Below are 19814 nucleotides of genomic sequence, written 5' to 3' on the forward strand. Positions count from 1 at the left end.
TGATGACGGCGAGATGCGGATACTCAACGAGTCAGATTCTGCAACTCTCACAACCTCGACGTTCTCGCGCTCTCGACTCGACAAGAGCGCATGCTTGTGCGGACAGCCAGATCAGCCGTTTGCCTTCGCTCCATCCCCAAAGTCACCCAACCCCTCTACCACAACCTCCACACTACAACATTGCGACCCAATATGGCGGACGTTGACGCGCGCATCAAGGCGCTCCAAGATAAGATCAAGCAGCTCAAGGTAGCCAAGCAGGATGCATCCAAGGAGGTTGAGGAGATGAAGACTCTCAAGGCGCAGCAGTCCAAGGAGAAAAAGGACGGCTCGGGATTCCAGCTCAAGGTGCCCAAGGGCACCATCGACCACAAGCCGGCGGCGGCGCTTCTGCGTAAGAAGATCTTTGCTACCCTCGAGCGCATCTTCGCCAAGCACGGCGGCGAGACGATCGACACGCCTGTCTTTGAGCTCAAGGACATCCTCGCCGGCAAGTACGGCGAGGACTCGAAGCTCATCTACGACCTGCAAGACCAGGGCGGCGAGCTGTGCTCACTCCGCTACGACCTCACGGTCCCTTTCGCGCGTTACGTCGCGATGAACGGTCTCACCAACATGAAACGCTACCACATCGCCAAGGTGTACCGCCGCGACCAGCCCGTCATGTCGAAGGGTCGCATGCGCGAGTTCTACCAGTGCGACTTTGACATTGCCGGCACGTACGACCCGATGGTTCCAGATGCCGAGATCCTGTACATTCTGTGTGAAGCTCTGAACGCGCTCGAGATCGGCGAGTACACCATCAAGCTCAACCACCGCAAGATCCTGGACGGTATCTTCGAGCTCGCGGGCGTCCCCGAGGAGAAGACACGCATGATCTCGTCTGCCGTCGACAAGCTCGACAAGCTTCCGTGGGCTGATGTGAAGAAGGAGATGACTGTCGAGAAAGGCCTGGACGAGGCTGTCGCCGACCGTATCGGCCAGTATGTTGGTCTGAAGGGTGCGTTTGATGGTGCTGTACATGAGCTGACAGCAAGGCCAGGGCCGTGAGGTGCTCAACAAGCTACAGGCAGACGAGGCGCTTAACGGCGTCAAGTCAGCCAAGGAGGGTCTGGCAGACATGGCGGTCCTCTTCGACTACCTTGACTGCTTCGGCATCACCGACAAGATGTCGTTCGACATGTCGCTGGCGCGCGGCCTCGACTACTACACTGGCATCATCTACGAGGCCATCACTGAGCTCTCGGCCCCTCCCCTGGCGGACGCCGCGGCACCGGCAGTGGTGGACAAGAAGGACAAGAAGGGCAAGAAGGCGGCGACTGTCAACGAGGATGGTGTCGACGAGAGCGCGGTTGGTGTCGGCTCGATCGCGGCTGGTGGGCGATACGACAACCTCGTCAACATGTTTGCCGAAGCGGCGGGATCTAAGCGCGAGAAGGTGCCATGCGTGGGCGTGTCGATTGGCGTCGAGCGCGTGTACGCCATTCTCGAGGCGCGTCGCCGCGCTCAGGAGTCCAAGCCCCGGTCTAAGGAGACGGACGTGTACATCATGGCGCTCGGCGGGGGGTTGCTGCAGGAGCGCATGAAGTTTGCGAAGAAGCTCTGGGACGCAGGTATTCGGGTGAGTTCGGAGGCACGCGGAGCTGACAACAGGCCGAGTTCATGTACAAGGCCAAGCCGAAGGCGCCGGCACAGTGGTCTCAGGCCGACACGGACCAAGTGCGCTACGTTGCGATTCTCGCGCCTGCCGAGCTCGAGAAGGGTATCGTGCGCATCAAGGAACAGGGCGTTGAGCGCGCCGCGGGTGCCGACAACGGCGAGGAGGTCTCCATGGACAAGGTTGTCGAGTACCTCCGCGAGCGTCTGTAGCGCGGCGCTGGGGTCTGTAGGCGATGCATGATCTAATACAGCTGGAGAGAGGGCTGAGCCTGGACTTAGTCGAGCACTGTCGAGTTACAACCCCCGGCTCAGCAGCTCGCCGTACTTGGCAATGTCAACGTTGCCGCCGCTGATGAAGATGCCAACCTTCTTGCCCTTGATGTTGATCCCGGCATTTTGAGCGGCAGCGAGAGACAGCGCCCCGGTCGGTTCAACCACCATCTTCATGCGCTCGGCGTAGAAGCGGAGCGCGTCTACTATCTGAGCGTCCGTGGCCGTCAGAATATCGGTCACATGCTCACGCACAACAGCAAAGGTGAGGTCCCCTGCTGCCTGCGTCTGCGCGCCATCCGCGATAGTCTTTGGCGTCTCGATCTTGACGATCTTCCCGCTCCTCAAAGACTGCTGGAAGTCGTTCCCCGCGTCTGGCTCGACCCCGTACACCTCGCACTGAGGAGCGAGCGCCTTAGCAGCAAGTAAGGAACCCGAGAGCAGCCCCCCACCGCCGAGAGGCACGAAAAGGACGTCGAGGTCTGGCACCTCCTCGAGGAGCTCGGCCACCGCCGTGCCCTGCCCCGCCATGACGTGCGGGTGGTTGTATGGCGGGATGAGGGTGAGGCCGCGTTCGCACGCGAGGTCACGCGAGATCGCCTCGCGGTCCTCCGTAAAGCGGTCGTACAGCACCACCTCAGCGCCGTAGCCGCGCGTCGCGGCCAGCTTGGCGGACGGCGCGTCGGAGGGCATGACGATAACGGCGGGCATACCCAGTAAGCGGGCGGAGAGGGCGATCGCCTGCGCGTGATTCCCCGAGCTGTAGGCGAGGACGCCGGCGGCGCGCTGCGCCGGCGTGAACTGTGAGAGGGCGTTGTATGCGCCACGGAACTTGAACGCGCCCATGCGCTGGTAGTTCTCGCATTTGAAGTAGAGGCGGGCGCCAAGGACGCCGTCGATCGTCGAGGAGGTGAGGACCGGCGTGCGGTGTGCTACGCCCGCTAGGCGCGTGGCTGCAGACTGCACGTCGGCATACGTTGGGAGGGGCGCGGAGAGATCGGACATCGGTGAGGTGTTTGAGTGAGGAGAGGTGGTGTTTAGATGTTGGCGGAATGGTAGTCGGCCATCTTCGGCCCGGATGCGGACCGGTAGATGCGAGGCACAAATTGCCGTGTGGAACCGCATGGTATCCGTCGTCCAAGAGCATCATCAATTGTGCACGTCTTCATTAAAGCTTGCTGTGAAGCGGTCTATGGCCCTTCTAACTACTTGTACCTACTGCGTACAGTATCCTTGCCTACTGATTCGCCTCATCACCTCATCGCCTGCATCTACGACCGCAAGTACTCGCACACGGGCGGGCCCCATCGGATCGCAGCCTTGTAACGCCACATGCCGGGCGCGTTGCCCTTCGCGAGGCCTTCAATGGCATCTGCAAATGCCGGCCCACTGCCCTGCGCCTTCACGTCCGTTACTGGGGTGAGGTACGTCTTGAAGCTAAACAGAAGTGCGTTGGTCTCCGGCAGGCGGCTCAAGGTCTGCATCTCGACGCGGAGGTTGGTCTTGTCGATGTCAACCTTATCCTGCAGCGCGTCGATGTCCTCGTCCTCGTGAATATGGTTGCTGCCTGTGTTGTACAGCTCGTTGTGGGTCTGCACCGACCACTGGTCTCAGCTTGGTCGAAGGGAGTAAAGCCACAGCTGCGTACTCACGTTGAGACGACGGACAGGTTTGCCGGCCTCCATCTTGGAGAAGAATCGCTCCATAGAAGGCCCGATGCGGTCGTAGTTCGGCACGGGGTCGTGAATGGCACTGAGGCCCTTACCGAGCTTCTCGGAGGGGTCGAAGCCAGAGGGGAAGCAGCACGAGAACGCAATACACTGGTGCGAGTCCCCCACCTTCTGAAGGAAGAAGAGGTCCTCCTCCACCGTCTCGGTGAGGCCACCCAGGGCATGCTCAGCAGCCTTGTCATCCTCCTCTGCGTCACCCGTCACGGGTACGGACGTAGGGAGCACCTTGCCAGTCGTGAGGTTCGTAAACTCTTTCCCGTCGGGGGAGAGCTTGAACATCGTTGGGAAGCGTCGCGGGAGGTGGTCTCGCAGCAGGTACTCGTACAGTTCCCGCACTGCGGCAGCACCTCGCCCGTCGGGGATTACACCGTGCACCTTCTTGCCGTGCAGGGCATAGAGACGCCGCCTCTCAGCAACGCGCTTGGAGTAGTCTTCATCAATCGTAATGAGCTCGGACTGCGTGACGTTGCGGAGCGCTGGTGTTAGTTTAGCCTTTTTGGGGGGGGGGGGGGGGGGGAGAGAGAGAAGTCGGCCACATCGGTGGCGCCATCCGGAGCTCGCCGGTGGCCCGACATCTCGGCATTCAAAGCGGCTCCGCACACCCACACACTCCGCACGAAGAGCTTTGGGCAACCGCAAGTGATGCTCAATGCTCCCCAGTCCAAATGTAGAGTTCGTTCGAAGCCACTAAAGCAGCACTCGTGATCCTCGGGATGATCGGCAGACGCCGCCACCACTTCCAGGTAGTTCGGTAACCTGCGGCTCGTGCCGGCAGCTCCGAATCGAGGTGGATAAACGCCCGGGCAATCATGGGCATACCTCATCCCCGCAAGCGATCCCCGCGTCACTCTAGGTGGGGGAGAGGCAGGGATGTGCACCGAGGTGGGGGAAGTGGTGCAGGGAACGCCGGGCGGGATGGTTGACAGAGCCGAAGGGATGGTAGAGTACAACGGAGGAGGAACAAAGCGGCGTTGGCAGAGTCTGAATGGGAGAATGGAGAGGCGAGAGGGAGGGGAAGACGCACCCATGGTGATGTGGTAGATGGGCTTGAAGGGGCGGAACTCGTTGCGCGGGACGGTGGTCCAGTCGAAGCCGTCAAGAGACTGGATCTCAGTCTGGGACTCCGTCTCCTTTTCTTTGGCCGCCACCTTCACTGCCGGGACATTGGGACGTGCACGGAAGAGGACGAGGGCGAAGAGGATCGCGCCCAGGATGCCGGCGCTGAGGGTGGCCGTGCTAAGACCAAGGGGGCCGGCTTCGTCGACGACCGTTGTGTTGGGCATCGCAGGGGCTAAGGTGGACTGCTGCTGATGCGACAGAGAGGTGGCGAGAAAGCAAGTGTGACTGGGGCGATGGGAGAGTGCTGCTGCCAAACTGGGAGAGTGACGAAGAAGTGAAGAAGTGGAGCTAGATATAGTAACAATTGATCACCGAGATGTACAGGACAACGAGGTCGAGTTGTCTGACGCGCTTGAGGGTGCCCCCAGATCTCGAGGAGCCAGGGAGGTTGCCGCAGACCAGGTGAGCAGAGTCTCGGCCCGGCCCGGTGGGGGCTGATGACATTCCGCTGCGTTATTGGCGGCAGATTGGGCCAGGTAGAGCCAAGGAACCACCACAGCTGCCCACCTGCCAAGTCAGATACGCACGTCACGATTAAATCAGCAACATGGTCAGATTGTGGGCTGTTTGGTCAAATTGTGCGCCAAAAGGTCAGATATGGGAGAGAAAAGGTCAGATGAGAGACGTGGTATTTCAACTGCCATCGCGTCGATATCGCGACCCGATCGTGGCAACCTACTGGGAGAGGGGAACATCGGCTGGGACACTCCGGAGCGGAGAGCATTGCATTGTGCGGGAATGTCAGTTCAAGAAGGCATTGCTTGCTGGACACGCTCACTACCTGTCAGCTGTCAGAGAGAGGCAGATTGGAGCAAGATGAGAAGATGCTACAGATCTGGAAACGGAGAAGCTGCAGGTGCCCTGATTGCTGCTCATCACTCGTCCTTCCACATGATAACACTTCTCCTCAAATCTCTGTGCTCTTTTGTCATCCGTGCTTTTGGCCTCTATGCGTGCCTAAGCATCTAGAACGTCCGCCAAGTACTCTCCCAGTCTGCCCCAGCTTCGTCTAGATTATCAGCATGTCGTGACGTCCTACTGTAAGTGCTGACGGTATTCGGCCTACTATCGGACGAGAGAAGTAGCCGGCCACCCCGCCCCCGCACCGGCCATCGCCGACCGCCCCGCATACATCTACCCCGTCTCCTTCCACCCACTCCTCTGCACTACTAGCTTACAGCTCAGCGCACCCGCAGCATGTCGGCCAACAATGCGCGCACGGCGCGCAACCTCGACCCCGCGCATGTTATGGACTTCTCCAACCTCCACCTCGGGCACAAGCCTTCCTCCAAGACGGTCATCCAAATCGTGGACATGGATGTCTATGTTTACGGGCTTGAGGAAATCCGAGGGTCGAACCGGCCTGTGGCAGTCGCCTGTCTTTCCCATGGATGGGCAAACAAGGCCATGCACATGGAACAGATGGCATACGGGGTGCTTGGGGAGGCAAGGCGGCTCGAGAAGGAAGGCGGTCGGAAGGTGTTGCGCGACATGATCGCGGTAACGCTAGTGAGTGAAGCAGCCTGAAGGAGGCTGGGACGTCGAGGTGCAGCTGACACCAGGACCATCGCAACCACGGCCCGCGCAGGCGGAACCCGAACGGACTTGTGTTTGCAGACAACCCGCTCAGGCTGTACGTATGTCACGAAAGAGGGCCGCTGACCGCAGTTCGCAGGCACACGCTACCCTGGTAGGCGGCGTCCACGACTTCGAGCTCGTTATGGACAGCTTGGCCTCGTACCTCTGGCCAAAAGATGAGCGGCGCATCGAGGAATGGATGTACTCGGGCGTCTCGCTCGGCGGTGGGTTGTGGTCGCCGCACAGAGGACTGACAGCAGGACATCTCACCTGGCGCATGCTGCGAGACGGTACGTCCTTCCTTACGTCGTCACGTCTGACTTCTCACTGACGCCAGACCCCCGCATTCGCATTGGCGCGCCAATCGTTTCAATTCCCCCCGAGTTCCTCGCGGGCATTCTGACGCGACGCTTCCGCGTCCCTCCCCCAGACGACCCAGACAACATCATCCCAAGTGCCGTACGTGCAGCGTTCGAAATGAAGGCGCCGCCCGGGTCGTATAGAAACAAGAAGATCCTCAGCGTCCACGGCGCAATCGACGAGACGATTCCCGTGCGCCTGGCCAAAGACGAGTTTGCTCGTATCCGCGGCGAGACAGACACGCTTGAAGTCTTCGTCCAGGACGGGATGGGACACGTCGTGACGCCAGAGATGGTTTCGCAAGTCGCCAAGTGGTTCTGGCGCTGGGGGTGCTGCGCGCAGCGCGAGGCCAAGTTGTAGACTTAGAGTCTGAAGATCTGAAGACATAAAGGTTGTAAGAAGCTGTCGGCGAGATTCGCGGCTTGACCCAATCGCAGGCGGCTCGGGCGTCGGCATCTTGCCTTGTTATCGAGCAAGTCGGCCTCGGACATGTACGGCCTCGCTCGACCTCGTCCGCTGGACTCCCACATGCTCGGGACTTCCGATCCGAGCTGTTCACTCTGTATGCGCCCTTCGCTGGCTGCAACATGACTGGCGCGCGGTGTCCACCCCGCAACCCCGCTCAAGTCCGACTCGGCATTCGGCATCTCGGCAACCACACATCCACATCTCCATCGCCCACCACTACATATCCTCTGCGACCTCACCATGTCTGCCGCACCATCCAACTCCACTCCCGCCCCCTCCAACGCCATGTCCGTCGCCGAAACACGCAAGCTCGTGGACTGGGCCGTGCGCCTCAAGTACAGCGACATCCCTCCGGCGACGGTGGAGAAGACGAAGCGCCTGTTCGCCGACTGGGTGTTCTGCGCGTTCGCCGGCGCGGGCTACCGCACCATCGACGGCTTGAAAGCCGTGGCAGACGAGACGGGCGGCGCCGCCTCCGGCGCCTGCAGCACGTTCGTGGGCGACAAGCGCCCGCCATACTGGGCAGCCTACATCAACGCGGGCGCCGGCCACGTCGTTGAGCAGGACGACCTGCACAATGCGTCCGTCGTGCACCCCGCGACCGTCGTGTTCCCGGCCGCGTGGGCGGCCGCGCAGAGCCGCGGCGCGTCCGGCGCCGACTTCATCGCCGCCTCGGTCGTCGGATACGAGGTTGCGTGCCGCGTCGGGCGGCTGCTCGGGCGCGAGCACTACCGCATCTTCCACTCGACCGCGACGGCGGGCACGCTCGGCGCGGCCGCCGCGACGGCGCGCATCCTCGGCTTGGATGCGGACAAGACGCTCGACGCGCTGGGCAGCGCGGGCACGCAGGCCGCCGGCCTGTGGCAGTTCCTCGCGACCGCCGCCGACTCGAAGCAGGTGCACTGTGCGCACGCTGCCGGCACGGGCGTGCAGTCGGCGTTCCTCGCCAAGCACGGCGTGACGGGCGCGCACGACATCCTCCTCGGCCCACAGGGCATGTTTGCGGGCATGAGCAAGGGCACGCCGGACGCGTCCGTCCTCCCCTTCGACGACAAGTACGAGGTCGACGCGACGAGCTTCAAGTTCCACGCGTCGTGCCGGCACACGCACCCGTCCGCGGACGCGCTGCTGGACATCATTAGCGAGAACGACCTCGCCCCCACGGACATCGCGCGCGTCGAATGCGGCGTGCACCAGAGCGCGCTCGACGTGCTCGGCCCCGCCGAGGGCGCCGCGTCCGTCCACCAGTCCAAGTTCAGCATGGGCTTCGTGCTGGGCGCCATCGCGAACGGGCGCAGCGCGCAGCTCGCCGACTTCTCCGACGCACGCTTGAAGGACCAGGCCGTCCGCGACTTCCAGAAGAAGGTCCACATGTACCTCGACCCCAAGGTCGACGGGGCGTACCCCGCCAAGTGGACGGCGCAGGTCAAGGTCACGACGACGGACGGGCGTACCTTTGAGAAGTTTATGGAGACGCCAAAGGGCGACCCAGGCAACACGCTCAGCGACGACGAGCTGCTCGCCAAGTGGCACAAGCTAATTGGGTATGCGGGGAGCAGCGTCGATGTCGACACGCTCGCCAAGGAGCTCCTGGCGCTCGAGAAGCGCGAGTCCATGGACGGTCTGATCTAGCCCTGGGAAAGAGGGGCGTGTGTGAGATTTGTAGCATGCGGATGCAGCATAGCATAGAAGGGAAAGGGGCGGTCGTGATGAGACTGGCGAGCACGGGATCCACAGTCAGTGCGCTGCGTCGCGGCGCGATGGTCTCCTCACGACGGAGCGCGAAGAACAGGATTGCTTCGCAGTAACGCGTGATCTTGCTCTATAAAAGTCGCACCTCTCCCCATCAATCAACCGACACCTCTTGTCTCCTCTCCTCCGCCCTCCCCACTCCTCCTCCTAAACTTGCATCTCCTCACCTCTCTTGCACCTCCCTTTCCATGCGCCTCCTCGCCATCCTCCTCCTCGCCGTAGTGGCCGGTGCGTCCCTCCCACCACTCTCCCCTCCCCCCACATCTAATGCCAGCGGCCGCCCCCAAGACGACGCGCAAGCCGGCCCCCACTGCCTCGTCAGACGCCGCAGTCGCGGCAGGCATTCCGCTCTGGCGCCGCGAACCCTCCATCGAGAATCTTCCACCCACTGCGCACGCCGGGCCTGCCAACGACCAGAACGGGCCCCACTGCGGCAAGAGGGCGAGGGGAGGCGGGCCGCCCAAATGGCGGCGCGACAAGCATTACGCACGCGGGTGTGCCGGCGTGAAGGCTGCGGGCGGGCACGCGCGTCGTGCGCCCGAGGCTAAGGAGGACGACGCGGCTGAGACGAAGGACTCGCACGCCCCCCAGCACGGATACGGCGGGATCGTCGGCGCTCTCCTTGGTTGGTGAGGCTTTTAGCGCCGTGGCCCTTCGACGGCCTGGTGCCTCCCATGGACGTATTTAGTGTTGGTCATTCATGCACGTACTTTGTCTCCCTTTCCTCATAGCCGGCGACGCGACTTGATGGGCATGCAGTCGTGGCTGCGATCGATATTCGTCCCGTCAAGTGTCGAGATTCGCATCGTGAACGTAGATCGTCGGTGGTCAACCGACGATCTGGGGAGAAGGATCAGCTTGCCGAGTCAGTATCAGTCTGTCATTGACCGCTGCACCTCCGCCGTCGGTATGGCACATCTGCTGCATGTATGCCGATCTAATACGGCTGAAGCCACTTTAAGTCTGAGTTCAGCTTCGTGTCATGCCTCCTGTCTCGACTCCGACTGCTCCTCCGCAAGGGAGCGCTCATACTCCTCCATCTCCGCTTCGCTCATGAGCCATGCCGGGTCGATGTCAGCCGCCACGTCGGTTGCCGACTTGTGATCGACCGGCTCGTCGTCCGGATCGAGCCACGTCCTGCGATCTGGGAGTGGGGGCATGGCTGCGCCGCTCCGCGCGAGCTCGTCGGCGCGGTCGTTGCCCGCATGCCCACTATGTCCACGGACATGCTTGAAGCGCATGGGCGCCTGGCGCCGGCGCATAAGCACGAGCAGGTGTCGGATCATGTCCACGTTCTTTACGGGCCCCGCCTGCGTCCTCCACCCGTTCTTGATCCAGGTGGGTAGGAAGACGGTCATGGCTGGAGTCAATGGCGAGACACGCCCAAACGGCGAGAGACTGCCGAGTACTCACACATAATCGAATACTGCGAGTCGGTGCGGACCTCGAGGTCGATGTCAGGGAAGGGACAGTTCTCGAGTGCAAGGATGATAGACTGTCATTAGCCTAGCTCCCCATTGTAAACTACCAGCAATTCGCCCCGGTTGTTCGTCTGCAGTTTTCCCGGGACGCGTTCCGCAATGTTGTGCTGCGCTGCCTCCCCGTCCCCCCAGTACACTCCCGCTCCGGCGCAGGCCCTCCTCGTCCCATTTGATAATCCCGAGCCGTCGGTATACACGACGAGGCGCGGGGGACTTGTCGCTGTGAACATGAATCCCTGCGCGGCGAGCTTGGCGAACCGCTCCGGTAGTGTGTCAGCGGCCGCGTACTCCGCGATGGGAGAGTTTCCACGCGTCCGTCCCTTGTTCTTGGCTGGGACGCGGTCCGGCTTGGACTGGGCGCGACTAGGCAACACCATACCGCCGGATGATGTCCCCGCGAGTGGGACCGCCGCATCAGACTTGATAGCGCGATGCCGCCGCACAAACTCCTCCGCCTCCCTCTGAGAGCCGAACTTCTTGAACTGTGCACTGGAGTTACGCGAGCACCGGGGACGGGACGTGTAGGAGGAAGGTTGACTCACGCCCGGAATCCGGTGACCTGCGCCTGGCACTCAGCCCACGTACCGTAGATGCCTGGCGTACGGCCGACCGCGACGGCGTAGTAGCCCGCCTTTGGCCTGGGGTTAGCGCGGTGGCGACTGATTAGATCCACATCTCGTCGCGTTCCTCGGAGAGTGTACGTTTCCTCGGTGAGTTTGGTTCGCGAGCTACCGCGTTGAGCTCGACGCACAAGTTGAGGCCTTCAAACACTGCTTGTGCACTGGGCGATAGGCTGGATGTGGGTATAACAAGGCGTCGGTATACGAGGTGACGGAGAGAAGCGAACATGCGATGAGGGAATGGGATTGACGTTTGAACGCGCGAGGACAGTAAATGGAGGTTGAAGGGATCGTCGGCTCCTTTGCACGTGACTGAGATGACGCTCATGTCGTCGCCACCCGGTTTGATCAGTTTCACAACGGAAATATCAGATTAAGAACTGACCGCACAAGAACGCGCTGCATTCAAGCATCTACAAAGATGAAGGGGGATGCGCAGGCCCAGCCTGCAGAAAGGAGGAGTCAAAGTGCGATATAAAATAAGAGAGAAGGGTGACGAAGACAAGGCAGGCGCAGCCGGCCCTAGTAACGAACAACCTTAGATGAATTTCCAGTCGATGGGGACGACACCGACGTCGCGCGAAATACCCATGGCGTCCCAAGTGCCGTACGAGAGGTCGATGCTGTTGCCGTTTGAGCATGTAGGGCAGGCGTCGGCAACAGTCGCTGTGACTACGTTTCCTTGGCCGGCAAAGCTGCCCGCGGGCCAGATCTGCACCTGGCGACCACAGTAGGGTGACTTCTCGCCCGTGTTCGGGTACCACTGCCCTTTGGTCGACAGAGCAACGACGAGATCGCTGTCCGAGTGCACGTCGCCGCAAGCACCAGTGAGGCCGCCGTCGGTCTGCGCGTAGAACGTCGCTTCGCCGCCCTGGTTGACGCCGCTCTGGTTGTCAGAAGAGCCGCTGTTGCCCTGGTTGTTGTCGCCCGTGGAGGTCTCCTTGGGCTGTTCCGAGGATGAGGTCGGCGAGGGGGGCTGCTGAGACGATGATGACGAGGTAGTAGCGTCCTCCGAGGACGAAATGCCCTGAGGCGGCTGCTGGTACTGGGCTGCAGCCTGCTCAGCGTTGACTGCAGGCGACGGCGACGGCGACGGCGAGGGAGAAGACGAGGGAGCAGATGATGCATCGGGGGTGGGTGTAGCCTGTTGGGAAGGAGCAGACCAGGACGCGCCGTCGGACGAGTAAGCGGCGGCGGCGCCGTCGTCGTGCTTCTGACCCTCGGTCGAGTTGGCCTGGCCAGCGTAGCTGTCGTAGCCAGTACCAGATGCGCTGGGGGTGGGGAGGGCCGCGGTGGCAGAGGCTATGTGGGACGAAGCGGACGCGATCTGGGTGTCGTTGGGGATGCATTGGGCGGGGCGGATCTCGGTGAGGTTCTGGCCCTGGCGGAGGGGGCGGCAGCAGTCGTCGAAGAAGGTGGTGTTGTGCTGGGTGCGGCAGTCGAGGGCGACGTAGCGGAAGTGGTACGTGGCATAGTCCTCGAGTTTGTCGACGTTGTAGCGCTTGCAGTCGCTGCTCTGGATGGGCGCGCCTGAGACAACGGTGATGGCCGTTACGGCGGCGAGGAGGAGGGCGAACATGTTGAAGGAGAGCGGGGCTGTTGGGTTAGCTGAGAGGCGGCGCCGAGTGGGGAGGGCCTCACTGTTCTGTGGTGGTCGTCAGCCTAGTCCAGAGGCAAGGGCCGGTGTCGGGAGTAAGGAGCGAGGAAAAGAGAGTGGGATGTAGGAGTACCAGACGAAAGCGACACCAGAGTTGACGAGAGGAAAAGAGTGAAGCAATAAAGGAAGAGCGTTAGTAGATCGATGCAGACTTGACGGAAATGGCACATCCGAGTCCAGCGCGCGACACCAGCAACCAAGCGGATCACAGACGAGGGCGCAGCATTGGTGAGACCCAAACACGAGCGTCGACTGCAACTCCCCCACAATGGACCCCATTCTCCTGTGGATCCAAAAGCAGGGTGCCACGGCGTGGTATTTTTGGGAGCAACTTTAACGCAGCGCAGTATGAGAAACGGTGCGCGTTGGGAGACGCTGCGTGCATGCGTGAGCATGGCTGGATGAGGTGAGCAGGGAGCAAGCCATCAAGCGAGCCGCGAGCAAGGTTGGGCCATGCCACACATTTCACGCGTAGTTCCATAATTAACCCAGCGCATCGTGCCTGCGTCATGCCGCCTCTATTCCAGACGCGTTCTTTCCTGATCTGCTGTGCAGCCTGTCCTATGGTCAAGAGCAGTGCACGCGGCGTGCGCCTCCTAATCGAGCCTTTGAGCCCAGTGTACGAGGTGAAATGAGGCTTCGTCGACGCGTCCCAATCCCTGGAATGTGAACTACAAATAGACCATATGCGCCAGCCTACCTCTCTCTCTGCTTAAACCTGTTCCCATTGACCGCAGGACCACCACGCCAAGTACCACTGCTTTCGATAATTTGATGCAGAAATCGATCACAAAATTACAGTTACACCACAGGCGGAGCTCTGTAGTTCCGTGGCAGCCTTGTCCACAACCACTTCGTGGCTGTCTCACAACCACGAATCCGGTGGCCTCTTCCAACCGTTTGTGAGAGTATCGCAGCCGAATCAGAGCTACAGCTTCTAGTTGGAACCATCCCTGACGAACTCCACACCTGTCAGGTGTGCAGCACATATCCGAGGGGTCGAACTGACCGTGTGGCATGGCATGGCAAGTGAGCTCGACACCTCCACTTTTGTGACGATGAGCCCACTTCATAATCAAGTACGACCATACACGTCGGGAAGACACGTCAACTAGCCTCCTCGTAATCCAAGGACCGCAGAGCTGTGAGATACATGCAGGCCATCACGGCCTCCCCTTCATGTAGGATCGCCGAGGACAGCCAAGGACGAAAGCGAAGGAATGGAGCTGTCCATATATTCCCATTGCCATGGCATCGAGATCGGCGTGGCTGTCGGCCGACGACGCAGGGTCGGGGTGGAAGTGGAGGTGGAGGCGGGTGGAGGCGGGGAACCACGTGCCGCCGGGATGACCGGGGCTAGCGTCCGCTCGCAGCGGCGCCCGGCGGCCGCGGCGTGTCTGCTCCGCGATCTTCCGACGGCCTACCACGGCCTGACTGGATCATGGTTTCTGACACGGTTTGCGTAGGTCTTGGCCGCCGTGCCGCCGTCGACCTCGCTGGTGACGGTTGTTTGCAAGGTACATTGCCCATGCCTGGCACTGGCCGCGCTGGCCGTTACATCGAATCGATCGACGCAGGCTCCTCGTCGCTTTCCCGCATACTCGGAAATCGTGGTGGCTCGGGCGCGTCGTTATCGCGAAAAGATGCGGATGGTCGAATGCGCCCGATGCGGAGGTGGCGCTGCGTGTGACGCCCAGGAACAGCTCAGCCGATCACGGTTCATTATCCGGAGGATAAACTTTGCGCCACCGCCACCCCTGGCTGACATGGGCGGGCCATTATGCCATTTTGTTCGCCGAATAATCAGTCCGATTTGCTCCACCAGCTGAAGCAGCTCCACTGCGTATTGCGGTAAGGTATACACACATGCTGCATCATGCAGCGGCCCTATGCTATGCGCGCAGAGTCACACCCGTGACTCGCGCTCTACAGTGATTGTTGCTAAATTATGGGCAGCTCAGCTGCCAGTTTTGCTTCGCGAGCAGTTTACTTGCCCGAGATCCACCAGTCACCCTGGTCACTGAAAGTCAGCCTTTGCTCCGTTGCAGTGAGAAAGAAACAAGAATACTCACAGCATGGCCTTGGCGACCTTGACAAAGCCAGCAATGTTGGCACCGGCCACGAGCGAGGGGATGGCCGAGTCCTTGACGTAGGTCTTGCCGGTCTCGCGGCAGTTGGTGTAGCAGGTGATCATGATGTCCTTGAGCTTGGCGTCGACCTCCTGGTGCGACCACTTGAGACGCTGCGAGTTCTGGCCCATCTCGAGACCCGAGACGGCGACACCACCACAGTTGGCGGCCTTGCCGGGAGCGTACCAGGTGACGCCGGCCGAGTCGCCGTGCGAGGTGCACTGCTTGCGGGTAGCCTCAAAGACGTCAATGGCCTCCTGGGTGCAGCCCATGTTGGAGCCCTCAGCGACGTAGCGGACACCGGCAGCAACGAGCGCCTTGGCCTCGTCCTCGTTGACCTCGTTCTGGGTGGCCGAGGGAAGGGCAACGTCGGCGTTCTCGAAGAGGGTCCAGGGGCGCTTGCCCTCGTGCCACTCAAAGCGGCCGTCGTGCTGGAAGGCGGTGAGGGCCTGGCGACGGAGCTTGATGTCGGCGATGGCGGCAATGTCGGCGGGGGTGAAGCCCTGGCCGTCGGTGGCGATGAGAGCACCAGTCGAGTCCGAGAACGAGAGAACGTGGCCACCGAGCTCGATAACCTTGAGGGCGGCAAACTGAGCGACGTTGCCCGAGCCCGAGATAAGGACCTTCTTGCCGACCCAGTCGGTGTTGTCGAGGTCGCGGAGCATCTCAGTCACGTAGTAGACAAGACCGAAACCGGTAGCCTCGGGACGGATGAACGAACCTCCCCAGTCGTCACCCTTGCCGGTAAGGATACCAGCGAACTCGTTCTGGTACTTCTTGTAGGCACCGAACATGAAGCCGATCTCGCGACCACCGGTACCAATGTCACCGGCAGGAATGTCGGTGTCGGCGCCAATGTGGCGGGAGAGCTCGAGCATGAAGGCGTAGCAGAAGCGACGGATCTCGTTGTCCGACTTGCCCTTGGGGTCGAAGTCGGAGCCACCCTTACCACCACCCATGGAGAGGCCGGTGAGAGCGTTCTTGAAGATCTGCTCAAAGCCGAGGAACTTGAGGACGGAGAGGTTGACGGTGGGGTGAAGACGGAGACCGCCCTTGTAGGGGCCGAGAGCCGAGTTGAACTGGACACGGAAGGCGCGGTTCACGGCGACCGAACCGTCGTCGCGCTCCCAGGTGACACGGAACTGGATGATACGCTCGGGGATCTGGACGACCTCGAAGGCCTTGCGGTACTCGGGGTGGGTGGCGAGGAAGGGCTCGATGGTCGAGGCGATCTCGTGGACGGCCTGAGAGGGTTAGCTGGCTGTTGGAGCGGAATCGGGAGATGAGGAGAAAACCATGTTGCCAAGGTGTGTGGAGTAGTCGTGTGATGAGGCAGCGGAAGAGGAAAGACTCACCTGCTCGAACTCGGGCTCGACGGGAAGGTTGGACATTGTTGCTAGCTAGATTGGGTGTTGAGAGGGAGGGGAAGGGGAGACTAGATTTCTAAGAGAGAGAGACTGATGGAGAAGAGGAGTGGGAGATGTCTGCGCGAGGTCTATATATGATGGAGCGAGGAGGGCGAGCGGGAGGCGGGGGCGGGGGGGGGGGAGAGGGAAGGCCAAAGCCGGGGGAGAAAGAAAGGTTGTATGGACTCGGCCGTGCGTTGGTGGGATTGCTGGGCGGCTGGGCTTGCTGGGCGGGGCGGGCGATCGCCGATGAGGCCGAAGCGCTTTGGGTGGTGGAGAGTGGGTAGAGTGGCATCCAAAGGGGCCAACGCCGGCTCTTTCCGGGCCTGTGCGTGTCGAGAGATAGTGACAGTCAGGAGCGGGGCTAGCGGGGTGGGCCAATGGGAGGAGAGGAACCGTGTTATCACAAGCGCCCAGGGCATTAGAACGGCACGTCTGCCTGCGTCTGGAGGTTGTATTGGCTGGCATGAGATGGAGGGATGATGGAGGAATAGCCAATCCCATTGTGGAGCCTCGGCCCAAATGCCATTTGTGTTCTCTCCACTCCGGTCAGATCGCGGTGGAGGCCGTCGAGCTTCGAGGCCATCGAGGCATCGCGCCGAGGGGCTCATGCCCACATCCCCCACCCAATCATCACCCCTCCATACCCCTCCACTCCACTTCTCCGTCACCCCCGCTCCGGCCCCGTTCCTCGTTTCCATTGCATCTCATCCTCCCATCCCCCTGGATGCGCCACTCATCTCTCTTTTCTCCCCCCCTCTAGCCTCTTTTAGCTCTCCTACATGCCACCTCGTGCCTCTCCTCCCGTCGGTGGATCGCGGTGTTCAAACGGCCCGGCCACATCCGTCCCCCCCCCTCCGCCCTCCGCCTCCGCCCTTCGCATCGCACGCTCTCGTCATTAGGCCCCTGCGAGCGGGCCTATGCGCCGCCTCGCCCCGTCTTGCCCTCCACCAGTCAGATGCCGCCGCCGTATCAGCGCGATGCCGCCTGCGAATCTAATTGGCCCGTGGACAATTGGCTGACGTTGACCCCGGCCCACCTCCTGGTCCCTCACGTGCCTTCGGAGATCGCCCGATATCCGGGGTCTCCACAGCATTTCCATCGATAACGCGTGATGATGCAGTTGCCCGACGCGTGCGATGAATTGGAACCGCAGGGTGTGGAGTCGGCGCGGAGAACGGGAGTACGACAGCGGGGACAGCGTTGCGAAGGAGGTATGGTCACGTTGGGCGGTGCCGCCGGCCCGAGGGCGATTATCATCGGGTTTTATTGGTGTGCGATGGATGCTCTCGACGACCCAGAGACCGTGGATCCACGCGATAAGGGGTGCTCGGCCGACGCGGGGTTCCGAGGGGTTCTGGTGACAATTCTGGGTGGGTGGAACGGGGGGCCATGATCTGGAAAGGTGGCGGCGAGTCATATGCTCACGAATACCAGCAACAGGGGGCCAACTGCCAGTCGGGGGTTGGCCAGCCCCTCGCTAGTCCAAATTCCATCCGCCTCGGAGGCCCCACATGGCGGCGTCCGCGCTCACCGGGGCACGCTGCCGCTCGGCGCAGTGGGCCGGTGGGGTGCTCCTATCTGCACGCCGAGGTGCTGAATTGGACCGAGATATGGGGATTTTTGTGTGCGTGACAAGTGAGTGCAGAAAGATGGCGAGGCGATCGGTTTGCATCGCGCAACGCCATTCTTATATCACTCTGACGTGCAGCAGTGTGGAGCCACGACGCCGAGATACGCGCGCCACATCCGTGCCCGTGACGTCTGCGATAAGCCTCCGGGATCCGGGGCCTGGCTCCTGGCATGGCCTCTTGGCTCATTGTTTGTGCTGGGAGCGGGTAGGGAGGAGGAGAGAGGCAGGAGAGGAGAGGGAGAGAGGGAGAGGCCTCTGGTCTGGAGCCATGAATGGGCTCGGGACGAGTTATCAGCTGCCTGGCGGGACACGCGAGATCTGGCGCCCAAGGCGGCGATAAGCGCATCCATTGACAGAGATGAATGATACATATGCCACAACTACGACCCCTAGTTTACGGAGCGTGGACCGGCGTTGTCGGCGCGGTGGGGCTCGCGATCGCCGCAGCGTTGCGTGACGGGTGCCACAACCACGTGGCACACGTGTTCTTCTGGAGATTTCCAGACCTCCACTCCTCCATCCTCCACTCTTCCGACCTTCCTCCACCTTCGTGCGTCACCAGCGTCACCGTCTCTCCAACACTCAACCATGCCGCGCTGCACAAACAAGGGATGCGGAAAAGAGTACGACGAGTCGTCGAACGCCGACGACGCGTGCGCGTATCACCCCGGCGGTCCGGTATTCCACGAGGGCCTCAAGTCGTGGTGTATGTCTCTTCGCGCGCGCCGCTGACAGCCAGCATGCTGCAATGAAACAAGCAAGCCCGTGATGGAGTTCGACCAGTTTATGGCGATCCCGCCGTGCGCACGTGGCCGGCACACGGACTCGAAGGCCGAGGTGCCGGCGCCGGCGGCACCCGTCGCCGAAGCACCGAAAACGACGGCTGGCGGCGTGGAGGTGTATGGATCGGCGCGGCCGGCGCCGGCTGAAGTGCCCGAGTCGGCGATCGCGCCAGCAGCGCCGCCGACGCCAGCTCCCGTCGAGGAAGAGGACGACGAGTCCCTCCCCGTGCCGGACGGCGCGAAGTGCAAGCGCTTCGGGTGCGGCGCGGCGTGGCGGGGCGCCGCCGCGAGCCGCGGCGACGGGCCCGACGCCGTGTGCACATACCACCCGCAGAAGGTGGGTTGACCTCACGTTCACACTCACACCAGCCCGTGTTCCACGAAGGCTCGAAGGGATACCTGTGCTGCAAACCGCGCGTGCTCGAGTTTGACCAATTCCTCAAGATACCCGGGTGCAAGACGGGGCGGCACCTGTTTGTGGGCGCGCCTGCCAGCGAAGAGCGCGGCGAGGAGCTCGTCGACTGCCGCGTCGACCACTACCAGACGCCGATGGAGGTGCATGTGTCGGCGTATGCGAAAGGGTGGGTTCCTTTGAGACATGGCTGACAACAGCGCGGACAAGGAGCGCTCGAGCGTGTCGTTCGCCGGCCAGAGCATCACACTCGACCTCTACCTCCCCGGCAACAAGCGCGTGCAGCGCACGCTAACGCTCTACGGGCCTATCGTTCCGGACAAGTGTCGCGCGCGGATCCTGGGCACAAAGGTCGACATCACGCTCATCAAGCCTGTCGCGGCGTCGTGGCCGCTCCTCGAGCTCCCGCCCGCCGGCACCGAGTTGCCGCCGGGATACGCGCTCACGTTCGGCGTGAGTGGCCGCACGGGGACGGTCGGCGGCAAAGAAGTTGTGCTCAGCGTCGAGGAGGCGGCGAGGCGATAGACTTTCAAGATCAGCAGCGCAAGCTGCCTAGATATCATTGCATGCATAGTTGAGCGAGGTAGGCGTTTGGGAGGAGCATCCGCGAGCAGGCTGGACGGGTGGGGTGCAGCCAGACGGGGGGTTTAGACGCAACGCGGTCCATCGTCCGCCACAAACTACATGCCACATGCCACTTCCACTCCCATACTCCCAGCCATGCGTACTGGACGCGCTTGACGTCTGTGCGCGCCACC

The 19814-nt window shown here is 61.7% G+C and overlaps 11 protein-coding genes across 11 annotated transcripts; 6 read left to right on the top strand and 5 right to left on the bottom strand.

The window, feature by feature from the left end:
• Positions 1-192: 192 nt before the first annotated feature.
• COLE_00933 (uncharacterized protein) lies at positions 193-1869 on the top strand (the record flags this gene model as incomplete). Its single annotated transcript, XM_018423369.2, has 3 exons — positions 193-1000; positions 1038-1621; positions 1654-1869. The coding sequence occupies 3 exons, from the start codon at positions 193-195 to the stop codon at positions 1867-1869; spliced, it is 1608 nt and encodes a 535-aa protein (XP_018278309.1).
• An 84-nt stretch (positions 1870-1953) lies between these two features.
• On the bottom strand, positions 1954-2934 carry COLE_00934 (uncharacterized protein; the record flags this gene model as incomplete). Its single annotated transcript, XM_018423370.2, has 1 exon — positions 1954-2934. One exon carries the CDS (start codon positions 2932-2934, stop codon positions 1954-1956), a length of 981 nt encoding a protein of 326 aa, XP_018278310.1.
• A 266-nt stretch (positions 2935-3200) lies between these two features.
• Positions 3201-4942, bottom strand: COLE_00935 (uncharacterized protein; the record flags this gene model as incomplete). Its single annotated transcript, XM_018420864.2, has 3 exons — positions 3201-3533; positions 3582-4135; positions 4684-4942. 3 exons carry the CDS (start codon positions 4940-4942, stop codon positions 3201-3203), a joined length of 1146 nt encoding a protein of 381 aa, XP_018278311.1.
• A 1084-nt stretch (positions 4943-6026) lies between these two features.
• COLE_00936 (uncharacterized protein) lies at positions 6027-7076 on the top strand (the record flags this gene model as incomplete). The annotated part of the gene is made up of 5 exons (XM_065626107.1): positions 6027-6287; positions 6341-6411; positions 6447-6580; positions 6617-6646; positions 6694-7076. 5 exons carry the CDS (start codon positions 6027-6029, stop codon positions 7074-7076), a joined length of 879 nt encoding a protein of 292 aa, XP_065482601.1.
• Positions 7077-7424: 348 nt separating this feature from the next.
• Positions 7425-8816, top strand: COLE_00937 (uncharacterized protein; the record flags this gene model as incomplete). The annotated part of the gene is made up of 1 exon (XM_018423371.2): positions 7425-8816. The coding sequence occupies one exon, from the start codon at positions 7425-7427 to the stop codon at positions 8814-8816; it is 1392 nt and encodes a 463-aa protein (XP_018278313.1).
• Positions 8817-9124: 308 nt separating this feature from the next.
• Positions 9125-9569, top strand: COLE_00938 (uncharacterized protein; the record flags this gene model as incomplete). The annotated part of the gene is made up of 2 exons (XM_018425419.1): positions 9125-9164; positions 9211-9569. 2 exons carry the CDS (start codon positions 9125-9127, stop codon positions 9567-9569), a joined length of 399 nt encoding a protein of 132 aa, XP_018278314.1.
• Positions 9570-11575: 2006 nt separating this feature from the next.
• COLE_00939 (uncharacterized protein) lies at positions 11576-12616 on the bottom strand (the record flags this gene model as incomplete). Its single annotated transcript, XM_018420865.2, has 1 exon — positions 11576-12616. The coding sequence occupies one exon, from the start codon at positions 12614-12616 to the stop codon at positions 11576-11578; it is 1041 nt and encodes a 346-aa protein (XP_018278316.1).
• Positions 12617-12899: 283 nt separating this feature from the next.
• Positions 12900-13205, bottom strand: COLE_00940 (uncharacterized protein; the record flags this gene model as incomplete). The annotated part of the gene is made up of 1 exon (XM_018419277.2): positions 12900-13205. One exon carries the CDS (start codon positions 13203-13205, stop codon positions 12900-12902), a length of 306 nt encoding a protein of 101 aa, XP_018278317.1.
• Positions 13206-14135: 930 nt separating this feature from the next.
• On the top strand, positions 14136-14384 carry COLE_00941 (uncharacterized protein; the record flags this gene model as incomplete). The annotated part of the gene is made up of 1 exon (XM_018423373.2): positions 14136-14384. One exon carries the CDS (start codon positions 14136-14138, stop codon positions 14382-14384), a length of 249 nt encoding a protein of 82 aa, XP_018278318.1.
• A 296-nt stretch (positions 14385-14680) lies between these two features.
• Positions 14681-16214, bottom strand: COLE_00942 (uncharacterized protein; the record flags this gene model as incomplete). The annotated part of the gene is made up of 3 exons (XM_018423374.2): positions 14681-14714; positions 14767-16067; positions 16179-16214. The coding sequence occupies 3 exons, from the start codon at positions 16212-16214 to the stop codon at positions 14681-14683; spliced, it is 1371 nt and encodes a 456-aa protein (XP_018278319.1).
• A 2236-nt stretch (positions 16215-18450) lies between these two features.
• COLE_00943 (uncharacterized protein) lies at positions 18451-19581 on the top strand (the record flags this gene model as incomplete). Its single annotated transcript, XM_018423375.2, has 4 exons — positions 18451-18568; positions 18602-18981; positions 19014-19225; positions 19257-19581. The coding sequence occupies 4 exons, from the start codon at positions 18451-18453 to the stop codon at positions 19579-19581; spliced, it is 1035 nt and encodes a 344-aa protein (XP_018278320.1).
• Positions 19582-19814: the final 233 nt, after the last annotated feature.

The sequence above is a fragment of the Cutaneotrichosporon oleaginosum genome (genome assembly GCF_008065305.1).
Source record: "Cutaneotrichosporon oleaginosum strain ATCC 20508 chromosome Unknown ATCC20508_contig01, whole genome shotgun sequence".
Classification (NCBI taxonomy): domain Eukaryota; kingdom Fungi; phylum Basidiomycota; class Tremellomycetes; order Trichosporonales; family Trichosporonaceae; genus Cutaneotrichosporon; species Cutaneotrichosporon oleaginosum.